The sequence below is a fragment of the Neovison vison genome, chromosome 1 (genome assembly GCF_020171115.1).
Source record: "Neovison vison isolate M4711 chromosome 1, ASM_NN_V1, whole genome shotgun sequence".
Lineage (NCBI taxonomy): Eukaryota > Metazoa > Chordata > Mammalia > Carnivora > Mustelidae > Neogale > Neogale vison.
In genome coordinates, this window is record NC_058091.1 from 128167252 (window position 1) to 128192929 (window position 25678).

Below are 25678 nucleotides of genomic sequence, written 5' to 3' on the forward strand. Positions count from 1 at the left end.
ATTTTCTATACACCCATTTTGAAAAATCTGGATTCCATCCCGATCATTCCTGGGTATCTTTTTTCCCATAACAACAACCGCAGACTGCCCGGGGTGACAGCTCAACCAGTGGGGACTTAGGGAATTTGAATTTAATTTTGCTCTAGTTACTTGAAATGTCTTGCTGGACTGATAGGGAGAGCCTAGGTTACTAGGATAATGATCACTTAGTTTAGTCATCTGCCCACTGAGTTCCCAGCAGGGCCCACGTTGGCCAACGTGGAAAGACATGATGGCTCTTTGTAAGCTGCATAAAAATGCCCTCACTTCTCCAGCACCCGGCCCTTCCTTAGAGAGGACTGGGGGTGGGTAAGGTGTGATTGGCAAGCAGGTGCTGTAATGGGAACATGTGGTATTGGAGGGAAGGCACCAGTGCTGACACCTGGGGAGAGAGCACTTTACATCTCTGGAAGCACCGGAAACGGAAGGATGTTAAAGACCCTTGTCCCTCAGAACCACCCCTAGAGTCGTCCTCAGTAATGGAAAAGCTTTGGTGTGGCTCTCCCAAATTTTTGCAAGGAACTTAAATGTAACTTTTGGATCTGCCTTCCCTGGCCAGAACATTCTGATGCTGAATTGGTGCCTTCCTCGTCACCACAGTGAGAAGTCTATCAGAAGTCGCTGAGACAGCTAGTGACACCTTCAGATGTCAGCCCACCTCCGTCTTACAGGTCACCATCATTCCTGGAGGGCAGATGACTGCCATCTGGTGGACTAGACAAACTGGACAAGTCGGACGGACTGTTCTCAGGCAGTCCCTCCAAAAACAAGGACAAGACAGTTACTTGAACTTAGCCAGCTGGAAAGCCGAGTTGGAGGCACTTTCCATCTGTGCCCCCATGATAGAAGGGCCATCTGGGGGAACCCCAGTCACTCTAAACCACACTTGCCAGAACCAGCGTACATACTACTGGGGACTGTGTTTGTATGAAATCCCGAAACTAGCATGTTTCTCTCCCACAAACATGGTGACCTGCACTCCGAGGGTGGTCACTGAAGACCTTGAAGTGTTTAGGGAAAAACAGCCAGTAGGTCGTAGAGCCCTCTTAAGACAGTGGAGATCTCCAAAGTGAGGCTACTCTTGATTACTCAGAGCAGGTTGCTGGAGGGATCATCAACTTCCTGTGCATATATAGCCTGCGGACAGTTAGCCCAACTGTGGGAGCCATAGAACGGGCAGTAAGAGATTTGTTCTTGCCTTTCTCTGAAGTGAGCAGTAAAAATGCCTTGGCTAGAAAGATACTCGGCCTCAACTCACCGCTCAGGGGTGTTGGACGCTGGAGTTGCTCTGGGTTTCCTCCTTGTGGGCCAAGACAGAGCCTGTGCAATTACTAATGCATCCTGTTGTACCTGTATTAATGCCCCAGAGCAAGAAAATCAATTCAGAAACTTAAGGGGAAAGCCATCTGGCTTTCTGAGATAGATCCTGATAGTTTATGGGATTTGTTCAGCCAGCTGGGTCCAGGACACTAGAGGCATGGTTAAAGACAGGACTGCAGGGCAGCTCATTCTGATGCCTGGAGTCCTGCAGATAGTAGCTTTAATTAAATGTTGTAAGAGACAAAGTGAATGGATTTGGTCCCAGCCTTTAATGGTCAGATTGCTCACAGCAGCTGATAGAGTGGTATACACAGGAAAATTTGCCAGAAGCCAACACAGTGTGAATACAAGGGGTGGATACTGTTGGGGGCCAATCCTCAAGGTATCTCCATATGCATTTTCCTCTGCACTTCTGTATGTCTTGGGAACAGAGACTGTGCATTTGTCCTGGACTCTGTTCAATAATGTTGGTATAGCCAACAGTCTTGGAGACAAAGATAGTGTCTCCCTTCAGACCTTAGGGAAGATTTCCTCACAGCTCTGGATGATCAAGATAGGCCAGGCATCCTAACTGGTTGCTCAAAGATTTTGGTTTCCCAAGCTGAGAGTTTCTCTCCTGCCCTGCCTTCCCACTGATGAGCAGTTGTGACCTGGCCCTCTTTCTTTTGCTGTGTAGGAATTTGGGCTCAGGTAACTGGTACAAGCAAAGACTGATACCCTGACAATTGCTGTTGCTCTCAGTGAGAAAGTCTTTCTCTTATGAGTCTTATCTTATACCAGCATTCATGAAAATGGCAAAAGCTAGCTTGGTAGGTTACAAATAGGTAAAATTTCAGGTAAAAATTCTTCTTAGTTGTCGGAGGTCTGTTGCAAAAAAATTTCTTCCAGATCTCGTTTCTCTGAAAATGTCTATTTTATGGCTGCCTTTCTTTAGACAACTTTTATGAGATTGATTCACATACCAAATAGTCCGCCCGTTGAAATTATGCAGTTGAGTGGCTGTTGGTTTGTACAGTGTTCCCTCCACCACCACAGTCAACTTTAGAGCATTTTCATCACCTCAAAAAGAAACCTATATCCACTGGCTATCACCTGCTTATATCCCCAGCTCCGTGGCCTTCTCTCCCCACTGTTGCCCCCACGCCAGCCCTAAGCAACCACTAATTTGTTTTCTGTCTCTATAAAATCACCTGTTCTGGACACTTCTTAGAAATGAAATCATATAATTTAATGGTCTTTTGTGACATGTTTCTTTTATTATAGCATAATGTTTTCAAGGTTCATCCATATTATAGTATATGATAAGGACTTTATTTATTTTACAGCTGAATAATATTCCTCATGTAGGCATATATAAACTATTCGGTTTATCCAGTCATAAGTTAATGGACTTTTGGGTTATTTGTACCTTCTTACTCTTACAAATAATGCTGCTATAAACTTTTATATACGAGTTTTGCTGGGGAAGTTTTCTTTCTCTTGGGTAGATACCTAAAAATGAAATTGCTGGGTCATGTGGTAACTGTATATTTAACTTTTCGGGGAGCTGACAGATTGTTTTTAAAAAATGGCTGCGCCGTTTTACACCCCCCACAAATAGCATATTAGATTCATTTCCTCTACATACTTGCCAGCACTTACCTTTTTTACATAGTCATCCTAGTGGGTATGAAATGGTATCTCCTTGTGGTTATGCTACCCATTTCCCTAGTGGCTCACAATGTTGCACATCTTTTCATGTGCTTATTGGCCACTTATATATCTTCTTTGGAGAAATCTCTATTCAGTCCTTTGTCATTGTTAAACTGGCTTATCTTTTTGCTGTTGAGCTATAAAACTTTTCATAGTCTCAATAAAAGTCTCTTACTAGATATAATTTGCAAAAACGTTCTCCCATTCTGTGCATTGTCTTTTCACTCTCTTGGTGGGGTCCTCTGAAGCACAGAAGTGTTTCATTATTGACGTTCAATTTATTCTTTTGTTGCTTTCTCTTTTGGTGTCATATCTGAAAAACCATTGACTAATCCAGGGGCACAATGATTTGCACATATGTATTTAACAGTTTAATAATTTTAAATCTTACATATAGATCTTGGATCCATTTGAGGTAAATTTTTATATGGTGTGAGGTAAGAGTCCCAACTTGATCCTTTTGCTGTGGAAATCTAGTTGTCCCAGCATTATTTGTCCAAGACTGTTCTTTTCCATCATTGAATGGTCTTGGCACGCTCATAGAAAACCAGTTGACCGTTATACAAAATCGTTATACAAGGGTTTATTTCTGGGTTCTCTTTTCTGTTGCATTGGTCTCTATGTCTGTCTGTAGGCCGGTTTCACACACTTTTTTTTTTTTTTAATTTTTTTTTTTAAGATTTTTTTAATTTATTTATTTGACAGAGATCACAAGTAGGCAGAGAGGCAGGCAGAGAGAGAGAGGAGGAAGCAGGCTCCCTGCTGAGCAGAGAGCCCGATGCAGGACTCGATCCCGGGACCCCGAGATCATGACCTGAGCCGAAGGCAGCGGCTTAACCCACTGAGCCACCCAGGCGCCCCACACACTTTTTGATTACTGTAGTTTTGTATTAAGTTTTGACATCCAGAAGTGTGAGTCTAACTTTGTTGTTCTTTTTCAGGATTGTTGTTCTTTTGAAGAGCTGTTCTGAGTCCCTTGCAATTCCATATGGAGTTTAGGATTAGCATGGCACTTTCTGCAAAGAAGTCAGCTGGAATTTTAGTAGAGATTGCATTGAATCTTTATGTCAGTTTGGGAAATAGCATAATAGTGATATTGTTATTTATCCTGATCTAGAACATGCAGTTCTTTTCCATTTAATTCTTTCTTTGTTTTAACAATGTTTTATAAATTGAATGTTTCTGTGTAACAGACTTGTATCTTTTTTGTTAAATTTATTTCTAAGTATTTTTTTTTTATTCTATTATAAATGGGCCTGTTTTCTTAACTTCATATTTGGTTTGGTCATTGCTACTGTATACAGTGGATTCAGTACACTGTGTACAATTTATTTTTGCATATTAATTTTTGTATTCTGTGATCTTGCTGAACTTGTTAGTTCTAATAGTTTTTATTGGACTCCTTAACGTTATTCTACATAGATCACGTCACTTGCAAGTTGAGATAACTTCTTCCTTTTCAGTCTGGATGCTTTTTTATTTCTTTACTGATTACATGGGTAGAACTCTAGTACAGTGTCGTGTAGAAGTGGCAAGAGCAGACTTCCCTGTCTAGTTTCTGATCTTAGTGGGGAAAGCATTCAGTCTTCCACCATCGTGTGTGATGTTAGCTACGTGGTTTTTGTTGATGCCTTTATCAGGTTGTGAAAGTTTCTGCTATTTCTAGTTTCTTGAGTGTCATGAAGACGTATAAAAATTTCTCAAATGCTTTTTCTGCATCTATTAAAATGAGATTAAGAAAAAAAGAAATGTGATTTTTTTTTCCTCTTTATTCTATTAATATATAGTAAATTACATTAATTAATTGATTTTCAGATGTTAAGTCAACCTTACATTTCTGGGATAAATCCTTCTTGACCATGATCTTTTTTTTACATATTGCTGGATTAAACTGTTAGTATTTTGCTGAGAATTTCTGCATCTAAATTTATAAAAGATACTGATCTCTAACTTTCTTATTATGTCTTGGATTTGTTATCAAGGTAATACTGGCCTCATACAATGAGTTGTGAAGTATTCTATCTTCTAATTATTGGAAAAGTTGGTCTTCATCTTTCCTTTAAAAATTTGGTAGAATTCACCAGAGAAGCAATCCAGTCCTGTGCTTTTCTTTGTGGGAAGCTTTTGTTTTTGTTTTGTTTTGTTTTTTTGTTTTATAAATTCAGTCTTCTTATTTGTTATAAATCTATTCAGGTTTTTTTAAGTCCGTTTCAGGAGTTTCTGTATTTCCTGGAATTGCTCATTTCATCGAAGTTAACCAAATTGTTGGCACACAGTTGCTCATGGTATTATAATTCTTTTTATTTCTGTACTGTTGGTTGTTCCCTCTTTCATTCCTGATTGTAGTAATTTGAATGTTCTCTATTTTCTTGATTAATATAACTAAAGTTTGGTCAGTTTTGTTGATCTTTTCAAGGAAATTTGGTTTTGTTGATTTTTTTTTTTAATATTGCTTTTCTATTCTTTGTTCTATGAACTTATACTCTAATACTTGTTATTTCCTTCCTTTTGCATGCTTTGGGTTTGGTTTGCTCTTTTCCAGTATCATGCTGAGCAAGGAGCTGGCACCAGGTCAGTCCCAGAACCCTGAGACCATGACCTGAGCCAAAATCAGGAGTCTGACACTTAACTGACTAAGCCACACAGGCACCCCTTTCAGTGTCTTAAGATGGATGGTCAGGCTATTGATTTGAAATTTTTCTTCTTTTTCAATGTAAGCAATTTATAACTATTAATTTCCTTTTTATCTCTGTATGTTGTTTTTTTATTTATCTTTAGGGATTTTCTAATTTCCCTTATGATTTCTTTTTTGCCCCACAGTGGTGAAATTCTCAGGCTTTTCTGTTAATTTTCATTTTCACTCCATTTTATTGGCAATGAGACCTTCTATAAATTCAGGGTGCCTGCATGGCTCAGTTAAGCATCTGCCTTCAGCTCAGGTTATGATCCTGGGGTCCTGGGATCGAGCCCCACATCAGCCTACCTGCTTGGCGGGAAGCCCGCTTGTCCTTTTCCCATTCCTCCTGTTTGTATTCCCACTCTTGGCTCTCTCTCTCTGTCAAATAAATAAAATCTTTTAAGAAAAAAAAGCTTTGTATGACTTGAGTCCCTTCAAATTTATTGAGGCTCACATTATAGGCTGGCAGAATGTTCCATGTGTGCTTAAGAAGAATCATATTCTGCTGTTATTGGATAGAGTGTTCCCTGGAGATGTCTGCTGGGTCTTGCTTATATATGGTGGTGTTCTGGACTTCTCTTACTGTGTTGGTCTGATGTTTACTCTATCCATTACTGAGTGTGGAAATTGAAGTCTCCAGCTCTTACTACTGAATTGTCATTTCTCTTGTTACTCTTTTGTCAGCTTCCTGTGTTTTGTTCACTTTGATTAGATATGCTCGTAACAGTTCTATATTTCTGTATGTTACAGACCCAGCAGCACAACTGTGTATGTGTTGTTTTTTTGTTTTGTTTTGTTTTGTTTTTTTTAGATTTTGTTTATTATTTATTTGACAGAGATCACAAGTAGGCAGAGAGGCAGGCAGGGAGAGAGGGGGAAGCAGGCTCCCCGCTGAGCAGAGAGCCTGATGTGGGGCTCGATCCCAGGACCCTGGGATCATGACCTGAGCCGAAAGCAGAGGCTTTAACCCACTGAGCCACCCAGGTACCCCTGTATGTGTTGTTTTATACAGTTGCTTTTTAAGTAAGAAGAATGCAGAAAAGTATGCATCTTAAACTTTTAGAATTATGTAATTATCTTTACCAGTTCTATTTGGGTTTGTGTGTGTGAATTCTGGTTTATCTGTTTACAGCCCAAAGAGCTTCCTTAGGCATTTTTTGTAAAGCAGTTCTTCAGGTAACAAATTTTGCTTTTATTTATCTGTGAGCGTCTTTATTTTGTTTTCATTCTGGGAGAGGTGGTGGTTTGTAGACTTTTTTTTTTTTACAGCAGTTTTAAGATTCCCAGCAAAATTGAGCAGAAGGAACAGAGTGTTCCGTGTACTTCCTGCCCCACTACACGGACATCCCTGACCAGAGTGATGCATTTGTTACAGTTGATGATCCTGCACTGACAAGTCCTATCACACAAAGTCCATAGTTTACCTTAGGGTTCACTCTTGGTGTTGTACGTTCTGTGGGTTTTCACAAACCTTCAATGACATTTATCCACCGTTATTGTATCATAGAGAATAATTTCACTTCCCTCTAACTCTTTCAGTGCTTCACCTAGTCATCCCTCTTTCCACACCAACCCAGACAAACACCCATCTTCTTGCAGTCTTGATGGTGCCGTGTTTTCCAGAATTGTCATACAGTTAGAATCACACACTATGGACCCTTTACTGTTTTCATTTTTGAAAGAGAGCATTGCTAGATATAATCTTCGCTGACATCACTTTCTTTTGGTACCTTGAATGTTGTCCCACTGCCTTTTTCTCCCATTATGTCAGGTAAGAAGTTAGCTGTTAATCTTACTAGAATTCCCTTGCAACTGAGGAGTTATTTTCCTCTTGCTGCTTCCAGGTTTTCTCTTTACCCTGACTTTTGGTATTTTAACTATAACCTGTATTTTTGGATCTCTGCATTTTTTTAAAATTTTATTTATTTATTTGAGAGAGAGAGAGAGAGAGAGAGAGAGAGAGAGAATGAGAGGTGAGGTCAAAGGGAGAAGCAGACTCCCCATGGAGCTGGGGGCCGTATATGGGACTCAGTCCCAGGACTCCGGGATCATGACCTGAGTCGAAAGCAGTCATTTAACCAACTGAGCCACCCAGGCGCCCCGGATCTCTGCATTTTTTATCCTAAACTTGGGGGAAGTTTTCAGTCATTTTTACAATATTTTTCTGCGTCTTCGTCTCCTTGTGTTCCCCATTGTACAACTGGTGCGCAGATGCGTATCTCACATTTCTTTGGCTCTGTTTCCTTTCTTTATTCTATTTTCTTTCTTTGTATTACATAAATTCCATCCTTTTTTTTTTTTTTTTTTTCAGGTTGATTGATTTTTCTACCAATTCAAATCTGTTGAGTACCGATAATTAACAAACTTTTCCTCTTAGGGGCCCCTGGGTGGTTCAGTGTAGCTGAGTGACTCTTGATATCGGCTTAGGTCATGACGTCAGGGTCAGTAAGCTCCAATTCCATGTCAGGCTCTGCAGTGGGCATGGAGCCTGTTTAAAATTCTCTCTCTCCTCCTCCCTCTGCCCCAGCCCCACATCCTCTTTTTTTTTTTTTTTTTTTTAATTCTTTCAGTCTTTGTACATTTCAACTCCAGAGTTTCCATTTGGTTCTTTTTGCATCTAGTTTGATAATGATATTCTTTGAGGTGATACTGTCTTCATACTTTACTTCTGTAAGCATGGTGTTCTTATCTGAAGTCTTTGTTGGCTGTACCTGGTTATCTCTCTTTTCCCAAGCAGTTTCCACTAACCTGTTTTCCCTGGTGTCTAGGCCACTTGTTTCTGTGTGTTTTCATGACTTGTGATTTTTTTGAAAACCGGACATGGTGGGTTATAAATTGCAGCAGGTCCATATGTTGGTTTGTCTTCCTCGTCTCTGGGACTTACTTTTGTTGTTACTTGCTTGGTGGTTTGTTTTGTGACTTGGCTAGACTATTTTAGTGAAATCCATTACCCCTACTCTGTGAAGACTTCCAGGGGCTTCTCGGTGGGCACAGTCTTGAGCAAGTCCTGGGAAAAAAAAGGGGTTTCATAAGGCTCTCCTTGACTCTCTCCTTCTCTGGTTCTCTAAGGTGCTACCTTTATTTGGTGTTACACCTAGCCTGTTGGAATCAACGGATACTGGTTAGCCACTCCCTTGTTTTTGTTTTGTTTTGGTCTTACAACATGTGGTGCCTCAGTTGCTTAGCAGTCTGATCCAATTAAATTTGGGTAGGGGTGGTTCCTGAGACCAGTCCATAAGATTCGTTGTATCCTAGGAGGGCTCTTATTAGCTGGCCTTTCCTGGTGACTAGGTGAGTTGTGGTTTAGCTTGTTGCCCTTCATTATCATTTTCAAGAGCATGCTTAGGTTTGAACTAACACAGTCAGTTATTTTGGGGAACAGCTTTTAGGGATTACCTCTTCCCCAGGACAAAAATCTCTGAACCACTAGTCTGGGTGATGAATAGAGTGGTGGCCTCTGATTTCTCAGCTTGCCTCTGCCAACAGAAAACATCTCCCCTAAGAGTGACTTGGGGCAGAATTGGTCATAGCCCCTAGTATTTTTGCCCTGTTACCCCTGGGATAAAGCCTCCTTGTGAATAGGGGCAGGGTAGAAGAATGGAGTCCCTCATCTCTCAGTCATACTCGTAAAAGGCTTTTGCCTCTTCTGCTTTGAGTGGGAGAAGAGGAATGCTGGTAGCTTCTGTCCTGGTGTTATTTGATAAGCCTTGATTGGGAGCTAGAGCCTGTATCCTTAGCTGCACTCAGTGAGCTCCTGTCACACTGAACGGGAGGGTAGGTGGGGAAAGAAGTGGGTCTTGGCTCTGATGACATAAACTCTCTATTCTTACTGAGTGTTAGTAGACTTTCTTGAATAAATGTTCCTTCATTTGTTCAGTGACCTTAGGACAATTTCCAGAGACTTTAGGTTTTTGTGATTTTGTTGTTGTTGTTGTGTTGGGGGGAGGCGGGGAGGTGTTTGTTTTTGGCTTTGGGGTGTTTTTTGTTTGTTTTGTTTTCTTGGTAATAGTTTTCACCAGCTTTGCTTATATGGTTGAAGAATGTGTTTACAGAGCTCCTTACTTATACTGTCATCTGGGAATTGGAATCTACCTTTCCTTTTGAAATACATATTTTTTAGATAAAGAATCTGAGTTGACAGGTTTTTCCTTCAGTGCTTTTAATATGTTTCCTTTGTCTCCTGGCACCCATGCTTGTGGCTCTGCCTGTAATGCCTTCACCTCCTACCCTCTACTCTCTGGCTAGTTGGTGTTACCCTCTTTCTTGGTGTGGTGGTGGTGGTGGTGGTTTTTTGTTTTTTGTATTTTTTTAGGTTTGATTGTGATGTCCATTGGTATGGTTTATGCTGAACACCTGCTTTCCTTCCAAGAATCTGGAATTTTGATCCATGCCCCTGTGGCCAGCCCCTAATAAAAAGATTCTGGGCAGGAAGTCCTTAATGAGCTTCTCTGGTAGACAGCATTTTGCATGTGTTGTGACAACTTGTTGCTGGAGGAATGAATCGCATCCTGTGTGATTCCCCTGGGAGAGGACCCTTGCAAGCCTGCGCTCAGTTTCCCTCAGACTTTCCCCCACATGCTTTTCCCTTTGCTCATTTTGCTTAGTGTCACTGTATTAAATCATAGCCATGAGTGAGACCACATGCTGAGTCCTCTGACTTGTAGTGAATTCTCAAACCTGGAGGTGGACTTGGGTGTCCCCGACACACAGTTGTTTTCCTCTAGCCTGTTGTAGTTCAGGAATCCACCTGGGATTTGAGAGGGTTTATAATATTATTTTGGAGGACTCCCCCTTCTGTGGGGCCTTCCTGTCTGTGATCACCACAGATTTCTAGCGCTCTGTCGTCTCCTGACTCTGCCTTCTGACTCCCAAAGCCTGGAAGACTGCACTTTCTGCATGAGTCCTACCAGCCGCAGACTGGGTAGTGCAAAAGCCTTTGGGTTCCCTTGTTTAAAGAATCCATTCCCCCAGCCCCCATTTTCTAACAGCTTTTTGTTTCTTTACAGTGTTGTCAAATATTTATGTTTATATTACTCCTTGCAGTGGAGCTGCCTGTGTTTTTAATAGTTAACAAACATTCTTAGTAATTCAGGCAACTTTTTCCAGTTCTTAATAGTACACACAGCTCTCAAATGGCTGGTGAAACCCATATCTTCCTCATATGAAGAGCTGTTACTTTTCAAAGATCTGCTAGAATTCTTTGATAAAAGCAGGGTTTTTTATTCATTTTTTCCATAGTGATGCTCTGTTGTTCCAAATTTTCCAGCCATTAGTCTAAGACCCAAACCTGAGAAAACTTTCAGCATTTCTTGTGGTTTTAAAGTTATCCTGGCAGCCTGCTCCCACTGTTCTGGCTGGGAGGAATCATGGCAAGTATTAGCAAGCAGCATCTCGCTGACAAGGTTATCGATGATGATACAATGTGCCAAACTTTTCCTACTGTGAGTATTTTGCAACTTTGGTCTTTTCTTATAAGCTGATACATTTCATGCCTTGCCCTGTTATAATTTCTAGGCTGTTTGGTATTTAATGTAGCAATAGCAGATTTACTCTTTCTTCCTACTTATCTTCAGCTCTTTAACCAGTTTGGGCTTCTCTGTGGGTTTTTGTTCCTGTGTCAGGGAACCTTTGTCCATCCTTTTCTGGCTCCTGCAACTCTATAGCACATTTCAGCACATGCCTGGGACCACAGATACCAGGATGTGCTCTGAGGTAGGTGAAGTGAATTAGGTCTTTGGAATGATCTTTTGATTAATTTCACTGCTTTGCAAACCACCAGAGAACACTGTAATGTTAAGGAAAGCCTTGTTTTATTTGTGTAACATCTTGGCTATTTAGATTGAGTTTTAGAAGGAAATCCTAACAAAAAGAATTTTGGTCAGTTTACTGTACCACAGGTAGTCAAAGCTATTGTGATTCAGATTTGCCAGAATTTCACTGCACTTGTGATTGTGGGTAACATAGCAAAACAATCTAGGTAATTTGCGTAAGATTTCCATGCCGTTCTTTTCTTCATTTTGTCCTGGGCTTTTAAGAGTCTTTGTAGAACTTGTCTGCGGTTCTATACTTCTGTGTTAAGTTTGTTTCCTATAAAATCCATTGCATTGCAATTCTGTAACTAGAGGTGGATACCTGAGCATATAGTTTGAAAAGAGGTTCACTGTGACAAGTTTTCAGAAACAGCTATGTTAGCAGGGAGAGAAAGAACCTAAGAGGAAGGGACTGAAAACCCGAAGAAAATTTATTTATGTTTTTCTCTTCTGATCAAGGTTTTCCTCCCTCAATCCCAAAAGCGCTCTGGAAGTAATTTTAGGCTTAATTGTATGGTCAAATATTTTTAAATCTGGGCGATGATGCCTTTTTGTGGGAGACTAACTTGTGTTAGCCACTCAGACTGAGAATCAATAGGTCTTTTCCTTTAAGCTTTCAAAGGGGGGGAAGAAGGACATGTGTCCTTGAATGGTGGGGAGAGGGTGTCATGTACCCTGTTTAGTCTGAGTTGGTATTAGAAGACTGTGGTCATTGACCTAATCCTCCCAACCCTGCATCTAGATTGCCTGGAGTGACTCTTATAGACCTGCCACTTAAAAGGCATGGTTGCTGTATGTGTCTTGTCAGTTTACGAAACCATATTCCCCCTGAGAATTAGTAGGACAGCAGTCTGCAACTTGAATGTCCGTCCTATTTAATTCAAAGAATGGTTTTTACCCTTTTAAATAGTTGGGAAAAATCAAAAGCTTAATATTTCATGAGACCAGTAAATTATAAAACATAATTTTAGTGTCCATAAATAGAACTGTTTTGCTTTTAATGTCTCCTCCTTTACATGTTGTTTGTGGCTGCTTTTGTGCTACACTGACAAAAATTCAGTGGTTGGGAGCCCATATGGCCTCTGTGCCCCTTTACCTAAAGTTTGCAAACCCCCAGTTTCATGGGTCCCCTGTTACTGGCTACCTTCGGTGTCTACACGAAGTCTGACCACTCAGTATACATAAAACATCGAAGCTAGCCTACCCCAGCTGCTGAGAGAGGGGCAGGCCTGCTTGGGGCTGGCAAGGGAAGGTTCCCAGAGGTTACAGCCCTAGAGAGGAAACACCAGTGCAAGGACAAGAGGAGCAGGAATGTCATCCTCCTTCACTAGCTCTCTCTCCAACTTTCAGAAAATGGAGGAAAGGAAAATTGGGTGCTCTGGTTTAGTATGGTTTAGTTGACCCTTGAACAACATGGGTTTGAACTACACAAGTTCTCCTATCCACAGATTTTTTTCTGATAATTACTACACAGTACTATGAATGTATTTTCTCATACTTAAAACTTTCTTAGTAACATTTTAATATTTTCTCTAGCTTCCTTTATTTTAAGAATACAGTATATAATACCTATACAAAATGTGTGCTAATTGTGGATGTTATTGGTAAGGCTTCCAGTCAACAGGATATCAGTAGTTGTTCTGGCGGGGAGTCAAAAGTTATATGCAGATTTTTTTTACTGCCTTGGAGGTGGGGGTTGGGGTCCCTGACTCCCATGTTGTTCAGCTGTACTTCATACTTCTGGAACGGAAATGGAGTTAGAAAGAAAATGAATATTAAAATGTAGTTTCCTCTTAGGAGAGAATCTCTTTACCCCTTGTCTTTAAAACTTTTAAACTGTTTCTGCTATGAAATTGATTCAGGTGGAATTTTCCAGAAATACATCTTTTATTTATATTGAAATACTTAAGCCCTTATGTAAAACTTTCCAAAGCAAAGGAGCAGGGAAAAAAAAAACCACTTTCAGAGCTTGCCGTGCTATATTATGGACTGTGTGGACTTACATATGCAGGTCTAACATTAGTTATTAAGTAATAATCCACAGAGATTATTAGTTATCTCTGTAGAGATCTGTTAGGCATGAAATCTGCCACCTGCTGAAACAAGTCCTTTCTTTACCCTTAATCCTTTTTGCACGGAAGCAATAATGTGTATTTAATTTTAGACTTTTCTGTAGTTAAGGGCTTTAATTCCCCATATCCCAGGTAGAAATATTGGAGAGTTTTTGATAAGGGTGGATTTTGAGAGTAGGGGAAATGATGAGGTAAATTGTTCTCCCATTCTCCAAAAGTGTCTATTGTCGTACCCTAAATTAGCCTCTGTTATTTTGGAATGTTGGAGAACCAGGTATACCATTATGTCATCTGACCTGACCTGTGGCTTTGCCAGATATTTATTGATGTTCTTGGTAATTGATGGGCGTAGACATTGCATCCTTAATTAAAGAGCTGCTCTGTGGCTGTAGGCCTCTCCCTACAAGGTACAGAGATGCATGCTGCCACCGGGGAAACAGTGGTTTTTATGTTAATAACTATGGAGAGGTTCCAGCAGATTCTGAGTATTTCCCCAATAACATGGGGATATTATGTCAAATAGATTTTGTTCACCTGAATCATCAAAGATCTCCCGTTTACACTTAATGTGAAGGGAGCAGAATTTGTCACAGTAATAACTATCTTCAGTGGCAAATTCATAAACCAGTGTGAATTCATAAATTAGGTATGGGATGTATTGATCATCACATTGAAAGATTGGCCGCATCTCCCTTTGAAGATGTTAGTGTAATATAGTTCAAACCAATATTCGGAGGTCAGTAGCTGATCATTCCAGACCATTTTGTTACTGATCCAGCATCACGTGCTCTCTGCACCTGTCTCACTTGTAACCGAGTGCTTCTCAGTGATACTCTCAGTACTGACCGTTCTTCCATGAGCCAGTTCCGCACGTTGGGAGGCTCCGAGCCCTGTGCAGCTAGCTGTGTTTACAGCCAAGATGCGCTGGAGGACGGCCTGGCCTGGGTACCCTGAGGATGTACAGGTGACTAAGTCCTGTTCCAGCTGTAACTGAAAACCAACTCTGGTGGTCAGGGTCTGAGGTAAAAATAAGAACAGAGCCCCCTTTAAATCGCAGGAAAAATAGGTTTCCTAGTGTACGTCCATGTATTCTGGGTATAAAATTTTAGCATCTTGTCTGACTTAATTTCAAGGAAATTGCTAAAATCCCCAATGTCCCGTTCCTGTGCTCTTTTCAGATGATTCGGCTTAGGAAAGAGATGGTCATTTTCCTTTTCTGTTGTAGTTTTATTATTTCTGATGCTTCCTTATGAAACTTGCGCCCCCTTTTTTCCAGATAATACGTTGACACCTGTTTCTTTTCTGTTTATAAACAGGTTGAAAGGATCGTTGACAAAAGGAAAAACAAGAAAGGGAAGATAGAATATCTGGTTCGGTGGAAAGGCTATGACAGTGAGGACGACACTTGGGAACCAGAGCAGCACCTTGTGAACTGTGAGGAATACATTCATGATTTTAACAGACGCCACACCGAAAAGCAGAAAGAAAGCACACTAACCAGAACAAATAGGACCTCTCCGAACAATGCCAGGAAACAGATCTCCAGATCCACCAACAGCAACTTTTCTAAGACCTCTCCTAAGTCACTAGTGATTGGCAAAGACCACGAGTCCAAAAACAGTCCATTATTTGGTGCCAGCCAGAAGTTCAGGAAAAACACAGCTCCATCTCTCTCAAACCGGAAGAATATGGACCTAGCAAAATCAGGTATAAAGATACTTGTGCCTAAGAGCCCCATTAAGAGCAGGACCGCAGTGGACGGCTTTCAGAATGAGAGCCCTGAGAAACTGGACCCCGTCGAACAGGGTCAGGAGGACACGGTAGCCCCAGAAGTGGCAGCCGAAAAGCCAGTCGGAGCCTTATTGGGCCCTGGTGCAGAGCGAGCTAGAATGGGGAGCAGACCCCGAATACACCCATTAGTGCCTCAGGTGTCTGGCCCCGTGACTGCAGCCATGGCCACGGGATTAGCTGTTAACGGAAAAGGTGAGTGTCCAGGTGAGCTGCTCAGCGGGCAGCATCCCTGTCGATGGCCACGGGCTATTTCCCAGCATGCTGGAGATGTTCTCCAGGTGTGTAGGCACCCTTCCGTACATGTTGGTCTTGCTCTGGAGGGCAGGCTGATGCAAGTGTGGGGAGTCTGTGGACCAGCACCTCTGAGAGCTGGTGCAGCCTCTCTCTTTACTTGAAGCCTTTGGCATTTCTCTCTTCAGTCAGCGCTAGCTGTCTCTGTTTAACTTGTATCCACAAACTGTCCCACCACACCAACTTGCTTAAGCAGTGTCTCCTCACTCGAAATCTGCTACGCTTGGTATTTTCCTTTATGACAAGTTTCTCTGTGAACCTTTATACATCCAAGACGCTGAGTCTCACGTTAAGGGTTCATCTGAATTTTCTAAAGGTGACCCATATTGATTAGAAGTCACGAGCCTTATTTTGCTGACACGTTTAGATAACCAGAAATGCCTTTCGAGGGAAAGTACCAGAACCTCGAGGGAAGGTAACAGAACCTAGGTTCTGTTACATAACAGAACCTACAGGACTTGCATTTGTTTGTCTGTAATCATCAACTGTTCAGATCCACTGTCCCTTTTTCAGAGTAGGAGTCCACTCAGCAGAGGTGGTGGTTTCTGTTAGGTTTCTGCTCCTGCTTCTGGGTTCTGCAGCTTGCTTGACTGTACCGTGGCCGCCCAGCTGCTAAGATTGCACGGCTGGGGTTAGCACACACCGCTCCCTTCCCCAGCTGTCCTCATGCCTCGGCTAGCCACCGATGTTTACAGAATTGTGTTACAGGTTTCTCGGATGTGAGCCCCACTAGCTTCCCCTCACCTTGGGCCCTGGTCATTTCTTACCTGCCATAGCTTTCTCACTGGTCTCCCTTTTTCCTGCCTGTTGATGGCTTCTGTCCATTTTCTGTAGTTCTTGGACGGTGGTGGGATGCCGATGGGTATCCCCATCAGTGGTCTGACCCGACCACCGCTGCTCTAGTTAGCAGGCTTGCTCCTGAGTCTCTGCTTGGCTCTCACCCCATCTCTGCTCCCTCTCTGCCAAGCGCATAAAGCCTTCCCTGCCCCTCAGGGTCCCCTGGAACTCCCACTCTGCCTTCTGCTTCAGGAACCCCCCGTCCCTGCGTCCTCTGTGTTGCAGGATTGTAACTGTGCCTTATCTGTGTGTCTCCGCCAACTCCCTCTTAGTAGAGTCAAATGCAACAAAGGGAAATGATGTCAGTTTGGAGAGGGAGCCCTTCCCTTAAGGAGAACTGTTCACCCGAGACACTGCCCTGACCATCTTGCTCTGGCACATCAATGAGTTTTGGCTTAGGTCTTGTAGCAAAGATGAGGGAGGGATCTAAACTGAAATCTGGGTTTCCCTTGAGACAGTAAGTTGCAGTCTGGCTAGTGTTGTTCAGATAACACGCTTTACCCAAATGCCACTTTTCTTCTTGCTCTAAAAGTTTCGCCCTCACCTGGAGCTTGTATCAGCTTGTTTACTGAGTTCACTTCCTCAGTGGTTGGCCTGCTCAGAGATAGACTTTTCTTCTTTCACATCCCTGTCAATGAAGGATCGTAGAGGCTCGGAGGCAGAAGAGCCTCTGTTAGCCATCTGAGTGCGTGCTCTGTGCCGCAGCGAGGGAAGTGGAGTCCACAAAGACTGGTGCTCAGAGAGAACTGAAGGCAGAGGTGAATCAGAACACGTTTCTTACGTCCTCCTCCTGGGTTCTGGCCTTTGCTTGCTGCCTCCGTACACGAGGAGCATCTCCTTCTCTGTTGATGACTCAGGACCCGGTGCTCCGCTGCTGGGCTGCTGGGCTCTGTGCAGTGGATGAGGGCAGGGCAGCTGCTCACTGGGGCCAAACCCAGCACACGGCCTGTTTCTTTGCAGCCTGCAAGCTAAGAATGGTTTTGATACTTTCTAATGTTTGAAAAAACTCAAGAGCAATCCTATGTAATCTATGTAATGACATGTTGAAAATATTTAAGAAATCCAACTTTCTGTATCCGTGAAGTTTTTTAGAGTTGAGTTTTGTTTTCTTTTCCTTTTTTTAGAGAGAGGAGAGACAGAGAGAGAGAGAGACTGTCTTTTTGTTTTTGGAGAGAGAGAGAGAGATGGGGGAGGGGCAGATGGAGAGAGAGAATCTTAGCCCAGCGTGGAGCCCGATGCGGGGCTCCATCCCACACCCCTGAGATCATGACCTGAGCCAAAATCAGGAGTCAGAGGCTTCACCAACTAAGCCACCCAGGAGCCCCTCCATAAGTAAAGTTTCACTGAAGTACAGCCACATTCTCATTCATTGACTTACGGTCTGTCACTGCTTTCTAATTACAAGACAGAGTTGAATCATTATGAAAGAGACTGTATAGCCTGCAAAGCTGAAAAAATTGGCAGTCTGGCCCTTTACAGAAAGGGTTTGCTAATCCTTGCTCTAGGAAGTCGTAGTCCCAGGGCAGTATTTTAGGAAAATAAGGAAACACAAAAGGCTTCAGAAGATCTGTGGTTCCCCTTTGTCCATAAACGTTGTGTGTACATACACTGTTATGGGTGGTGTGGGGGCATGATTTTCAAAATTTTTTGACCCCAGAGTTTCCACATTTTGTCTTCACCACAGCTATGCAGGCTTGGCTGCCCTCAGCAGAGCTTCCAGCTTTGTTATAAAAGGAGAATAATGCCTTTGATTTAAATAAGGAGTTAGTGATTTCCTTTTTTATTATTCTCCCCATTTAAAAAAAAAATTTCAATGTCCATAAAGGTGGCTTTGGTTAAAACCACCAGGAATGTGTAAGCAAAAAATCTTGAATTATTTCATCTTGTTCTGTAGAGTTAGATTGATTGGGATGAGAGTAACACTGTATTTGCAAGGCCCTCGTGACCTCCTTTCTCTCCTGGCCCTGCTATTGAGACTCCTCTTACTGCTTCGATGAGAAAACTAGAAGCCCCTCAGGAAGGTCTTTAAGACAGCGGTAAGTGACATGGCCATGATCTAAGTCAGGCTTGCAGATTAAAAGGGAAAAGGACCATCTCTTCCCTCTGGACCTCCCCTTGGAGTGTCCTTTCTGAATGAAATATGATGGCAAAAGCCAGTGGTGTCTTAGACAGCATGGCCACCTACAGGCAAATGCTTAGCTGGATTAATGCCTTTGCTTCTCCTCACCCTTGCCCTTTGTAGAAAGATGCTTTGTTCTCTCCTTGGGAAAGTAAGCTTCAAGAAGGGACTTTGTTTCTCCAAGGCTAAATCCTGCTGTTCCAGGGCAGTGCCTGTGGCATAGTAGTGCTCTGCCAGTGTTTGTGGAGGGAATAGTTCCAGTAGAATGGGTGCTCACTGAAGACAAGGATTGTAGCAAGTTCTTTGTAGCCCTGTGGCTGGGTCACACTCAGTGTGAGGGGAGAAACGATATTGAAATGGCAAGGTACGGAGACCAGAAGTACAGGATCGTTCAAGAAAACCTATTACTAGCCTAGCCCTTGGGGTGTTTCTTTCCTAAGAGAACAGTACTGAAGGCTGTGTCGGGCTGTTGGTCCACACTCATAATTTCTTAAAGTAGTTATTTGTTTTTACTTTCCACATTAATTTTAGAGCTACATAAGAAAACTGATTTGTTTTTTTTAAAACTAATTGAACCAGATACCCGTGGAGTCACTGGGAAATGAATCATCTTATTCAAAACATTAATCATGTGTGTACGAGGGATATTTTTGAAACCAAACACAACAGATATTTAAATATCTGTTAACCAAGAGAGTAAATGTTTCTGAAGAATTTTATCACACACGATTGCTTTTACGGGATAACCATATGTATATTTGGTTTATAACTGTTTTAAGTATGAAACAAAGGTTTAAAAGATGACTATATTGTTTCACTCAGAAATAGGAAAAATTTTAAAGTTAGGTGTGACTATCTTCTTTCTACTGTTCTTTGTTAATAAGTTAATGATAGTATTTTCTTGCTCTTTTAATTTAAGCCTAACAAATTAATCCTACAAAAGAAGCAACTGCTTTTCACAACTGGATTGTTGTTACTTTGTTATTTTATGAATTCAAATATATAAATGCTCAGCGTTTGACCAGTATGACCCTTGAGAAAACAGTTAACACAAAGTGAGGTCTAAACCCCATCAGTGTTACCGGGTGGGGTTGCTGCTGGAGATTAAGCTAAAACCATCAGATACAGGGAGAAAGTGAAGAAGTACTTAAACATACCACAAGTCTTCGATCCTGTGAGCATTTCCATCCAAGGAGGCTCCTGGGAGAAATTGTTCAGGAAAATTTGAGGAGCTGGAGTGTAAATACCCCTCGGTGAGAATATGAAGCTGATGATCTCTCTCCCTTCCCTGCTATTATCAGGGAAGCTGGTGTTCTAAATCAGTAGCTCCACCCACAGAAGAGGCCTGTGGTCCCCTGGGGCCATGTGTGATTTATGTGCTAAGATTAGAATTTAGCCCCTGGGAAAATTAAGAGATCGGGAGACCCCTGGCGGAGGCTGCTCAGCAGGCCCCAACAGGAGAAGTCTGCCGGGAAAGAGGGGACAGTTGAAGCTGTCCCTAGCAAGCAGCCTCTTGCGAAGGACTTGGCATTGGGCACCGGCAGACGTTTGTTTACTGGTGCCTCCTGTGAAATGGGTTCCATGCTGGAAGGCTTCCACGTGTCTTACCTCACCGGGAACGAATCTACCTATACATAGATTACAGAACCTGAAATTGAACCATAGGGGCATCAAGTTTTGAGGCAAGCGGATTGCAACTCCGTGCCCCACAAAGCATTGACTAGAATGCCTCGGGTAGAATGATGGGGTGGTCTAGACAAACTGTTTCTTCTTCCGAGAGGGGGCTCAGGGGGCCGCAGAACTCTTGTGCTAGAGCATCTGGTGGCGTCTTGGGCACAGAGCTCTTGGAGAAGGGGCGCTCGTCTAGCGGCAGCAGTTCATTAGCGTGAGGAGTTAGCCACCTCCAGGAGTCTTGGAGGACATACCAACCACGGTCATTTCATTTTAAAAGTTAAAAATGTGCTTCTCTTTGCCGCTGATGTAGAGCCAAGGCCTTTTAAGAAAGGGGTACTTTGCTTTGCTGTTTGCTTGCAGAGTCAAGCCCTTTCCTTAGGGTGTGGGTCCATTGATTGGAGTGGCGGGTGTGGGAAGTGCTTCCGCACCACACCGTCTGCTGTTGCCGCTGCACATCTCACTGAAGTGGAGCAGAAACTTGGATTCTTACAAGTCCAAGTGCGCAGCCCTGGGATGTTTTTTTCATTTTTCTCATTTTCTCACTTGTATCTGATTTGACAATTATTTTCACTTAGAGACTTTCCAGAGCGTTAGACATCATTTCCCTTGAGGCCTCAGCTCAGCTCACCTCTTGTAATCGTATCTCCGATCTTATGTAAAAATGAATTAAATATGATAACAAGTTCAGCAGGCCTAAGAAGTTTAGAGGAAAAAGCCAGCCGGCTCCTGACCAGGGCACATCCCAGCAGGAGGGCACACCAGCCCCTGGAGTTCAGGGTTTGAGGGCATTGTTCAAGGGCGATCAGGACCTGGGGAAGTGGTGACACAGCGAACCTACTTAAGAACCCTTGTGTCTGTTTAGTTTTCTCTTTTCGTTTCCACTCTCTTGAGTATTTTTTCCATTACCAGTGATTCTCCGAGCATGGTGTCCAGAGGAGTAGCCACAGGAACTCTTGGGGGGCCTACTGGAAATGCAGGTCCCCGGGCCCCCTATGCCTCCTAGATTGGAATGTCTGCTGAGCTCAGCAGCCTGTTTCACAGGCCTTCCCAGTGCCTCTGGTGCTCACCAAAGTGTCGGAACGACCCCTTGTGCCGTGCTTTATTTTAAATTTGGTTTTCTAGAGCAAGATGGGAAATAAATAAAAACACTGCTAAATACTTATATTTATAGTATATTTTAGATTTTTATGGTGATCCTATTGTCTCGTGAGGTTGCTTATTAGCCTTAGGATATCTTGATTTAAAACTGTCTTCAGGCTTTTGTAATTTGGTTTAATATTTATAATTAGAAATTTTAAATGACAGGAAAACATTATAAATTAATTAAAGCATCTCAGAGAAAAAAAAGAAAAATAGAAGCACCCCCCCAAGCTCCACCTCCTCTTCCTCTCCAGAGAGAAATAACGGCTGTTAACGGTTCTTTCCTTCCAGAAATTTTATAATCATGCCTATCTTTTAAACACATCAGTGAGCTCATACTTGTCATACGGTTCTCCAACTTAGGCTCTTATTTTTAATTTTGACATATCTTGGATATAGTTTCATATCCACACAAATAGCCCTACATCGTTCCTGTAAAATTCTGTGGCTGTTCATTGTGCGAGTACGTATCATAGAGCTGCCTGCTCCCCGGTGATTGCCCGTATCTCTCAGCAGGGGGCACTTTGGCATTTGGGGCTGGACGTGTACTGGCTGAGCATCCCCAGCCCTGCCCTTCGGATGCTAGCAGTGGCCTCAGGCATGACAGATCGCTGCTTCTGTTAGACCTACCTGCCAGCACAGGGCCTGTGTCTGGGTGCATCCATTATGGGAGAACCTCAGCCGTAGACATTAAGAGTTTTTCTGACACAGATGAGTACATTTTATCGGTGTTGCAACAGCAAAAATGTTAATGTACCTGAGTAATCCATAAATATAAAAACTGTGAATTTTTATGCAAGTAACTTAGAAGTACATTGAGCAAAATAGGCAAGTTGACTGTTACCTCCTCCCCTAAGAATACCTTTCCCTTCCGCAGAGGGAACGTTGTAGTTTGAAGGTGTCCTTTCAGACCTTGTGCGTATTTACACTCTGATGCGGAGTCATGCTATGTACATGGTTCTTGTATCTTCCCCTTTTCTTTTAACATGTCACGGAGCGCTTTCTGTTTCAAGACACAGATCTCTACCTCCCTTCTTTTGAAGTTTTAAACTTGATTTTTGTCTTTTTCAATGCGAGTTCGTATTTATGGAGAAGTTGCGAAGCCGCTACAAGAGGAGCCCATAGGCTTCGCCTGGGCCCACCACTTGTTTACGTTCGGCCTCACTGCCTTCCCCTCCTCCAGGCTTGTGTCTGTGCCCACCTGCTCACATGCCTACATATTCATACACGCCCTCCCCACCTGTGTGAATGCTAGCAGGACCCTTGCTCAACAAGAGTACAAGGCTGTAATAAAGGTTTTTCTAGATGTTGCCAAATTGCTCTCTAAAGAAGCTATAAAGATTGTGAGTGCCCATTTACCTATTACTCTGAATCAACTTTTAAATATCTGTCAGATATTTCAAGTAGAAGATGGTATCTCGTTGTTTTAATTTTAAAATGTGAGAGTTCTGGTTCCACAGGTTAGAATTGTTTGTGTTTATTTTTCTGTTAATTCCCTTTATAGGTTCTCTTGCCTCTTGAGATGGGGACAGAGTCGTTCCAACTCTTTCAAAACGTGAAGACTCTGAATTTGCATGTCCTCCTAGCCCAGGGCCCACGCTGATCTCGCGGGTTGGGGCTGGAGAGCACGTCCTTCCAACGGGGCATTTCAGAAGAGGTCCCAGACTTTGGTTCTCCCAACATCCGCTCCAGGACAGACGACTTTCATGCTAGGGGTTAGGACGAATAGCGCAGTCGAGGCTCTGCCTCAGGGGATTTACAACAGTTTAATGAGAAGCCCTCAGATTAATTTGTATTAATTTTATGGTTCCTGCTTGGGTTTCAATCTACCAAAGTGTATTTTATTAACTTGTGAGTTTTATAATTTTAAAGAAATTTGAGATCTTTAGGTCATATGTCAGAGAAGAATCTGATTATAGTTCCTCCTCCTCTTGAACTTTACAACTAACTGGCACAAGGGCAGAATAAAAACAAGTCAGCAATGCAAGTGAAATTCCTTTTTTGAAAATATTTGCTCTTGTTGGCACCTGCTGGTGGGGGATGAATACCTCATTTGTTTTGGGGCGTCTGGGCAGCTCAGTCTGTTAAGCATCTGCCTTCATCTCAGGCCATGATCCCAGGGTCCTTGGATCCAGCCCCTATGCTGGGCTTTCTGCTCAGTGGGGAGCCTGCTTCCCTCCCTCCCTCTCCCTCTGCTCAGGCTGTCTCTCGCTAACTTGCTGAATTTCAAATAAATAAAATCTTTAAAAAAAGAAAAAAATCGCATTTGTCTTACGCATTCCCATTTTTATTGCTGTTATCCTTAGCAGGGTGCTAGCCTTCTAGACTAGCATCCTGTATTTTAGGAACAAGAGCAGCTATGTACTATACAGTGTATGAGCCGTCCGGTCTTATCCCAAGCTGTTCTGTGGCTTTTGTTCTGACTTCAGTCCCTCTAACATTATTCTTCCTCTTTCAGAGAACACTTGTTTTATAGATGAGCCTGGTTGGGGAAGAGAAAGGGATTTGATAAAAAGTCACTCAGCAGAGTTGGTAGAACAGTAGGGTCCTCGTGATAACCTGCTTCTGACGTCAGTCTGTCTGTGTCACTTTGGGGAAAGGGATTATTTATAAGCCTCATTCCTAGTGTTGCTAGTACTTTGTCGAGACTCTCTCTCGAGTGAAACTGAACTCAGATTGGCCTCAACAAACAAACACAAATGCCATCTGTTGGCTCAGATGAATCCATTGCCTGCCCCCTCTCTCCACCTCTGGGGTCTCTTGGCTTTATTTAGGCAAATCTGCCCACAGGGAAGGCAGGTGCTGTCCGCAGTTCTAGCTGGCATCCCAGCCCTCACAACAAACTAGGCAGAAGTGCCAAGAGAGGAGATGAGCTTCGTCCAGACTCTGGTTACCCAAGCAAAACCCAAGGCTGTTAACAGTAGGAGTGGACTGAGCTCTTGACAGTCTTGACACGATTAAGATTACGGAGTACGCTTAGAACCTAACAATGCTTTCCTAAGTTACAGAATATTGTGATTGTTAAATGTGGAATAGTAAGTGAATAATAACTTCAGTTTGTGTTTTAGCTTTTGGGCAGGCCTCTGAAACCTACATAATCTTCTCCCAGTACACCCCGATGTTGCTTACTATGAGACTGAACTCTGTGTTCACCTTTTCATTTTTCTACTTGTGTGTCATTATGTGCTCTTCTTCCTTCAGAGCTGTGAGTCCTTTGAGGGGGTTGGAGGTATGCTAGGCACCATGTCTGTTTCCTCCTAATTTGGAATGTTGCCTTTGACAAGACAGTCACATTTTTCACTACAAACGAGGAAAGGCTGTGTTCGAATCCGTTCATTAGGGACCTCTTAAAAGAACACCCTTCAGAGTCATGTTCCTCACGGTACTTTCGCTCTGGGCAGAGTCTTAAGTAGCTTGGACATGCAGGCTAGGTAGAGGAGCACTGATTCCTCAAGGGAATCTCCAAAAAAGTAAAATCTGGCAGAGGAGATCCAGAGAAAGATCCAGAACAGATTCAATAAAACTTCAGATGGTAGAGTGGGAAAGCATTGTGGCAAACACTGTAATCCTGTTTAGAATCTTCTCCGTTGTCTGTCTCATTGTTTACCTATAATAGGTGCTTAACATTTGTGTGTGAGCTAGTGAGTTTTTGGAGTTTTCTTCACTTCACTTTCATCATTAGTGTTTGTTTTCTAAAAAGGCTCCTTGTGGAAAAGAAACAAGGTTTGTGGGGGGTAGTTGAGAGGAATTGCTGAAGAAGTAAGAGCCAGGGCAAGTTTTGAGCCTGCTTGCAGATATGGAATGACATGTAATTCTTTGAGCTGGAAGAACTCAAGAAAACATCTGTAGGTTAATGATGCAGAACATCTTTTAAAAATACCAGTGAATAATTTTGCTCTCTATGACAATATCCAGGAGGCAACTTTACGGGTAATAAGTAGGGCCCCTCACCCACTTCCAGAGCTCGTGTCGCTAGAATGGGCCTCAGACTAGTAGAGCCTTTCCCGTGCCTTAGGTTCTTGGTTGTTTTGAGATCGAAATAACCTCGCCCTGTGATTCTGTGCAGTTCTTCATTGTCATTCCCGAGCTACAGCCTCTAAGAGACCCTGCAGCCTTTCCCCGTGATTTTTCCCAGTTGAACTGACTTCTCCTTTCTCATCTGCCCCCAACTTAATAGCACCCCTGCAGCGCTCAGAGCTTTGTTTTCCTCAAGTAA

At 42.6% G+C, this 25678-nt stretch overlaps 1 protein-coding gene across 1 annotated transcript in view; it reads left to right on the forward strand.

Moving 5' to 3' along the window:
* CDYL (chromodomain Y like) overlaps nucleotides 1–25678 on the forward strand; it is a 186498-nt gene that overhangs the window by 94270 nt on the left and 66550 nt on the right. The window contains exon 2 of the mRNA XM_044258244.1: nucleotides 14927–15593. Within this exon, the coding sequence (XP_044114179.1) occupies nucleotides 14927–15593 (667 nt within the window). The remainder of the gene's footprint in view (nucleotides 1–14926; nucleotides 15594–25678) is intronic.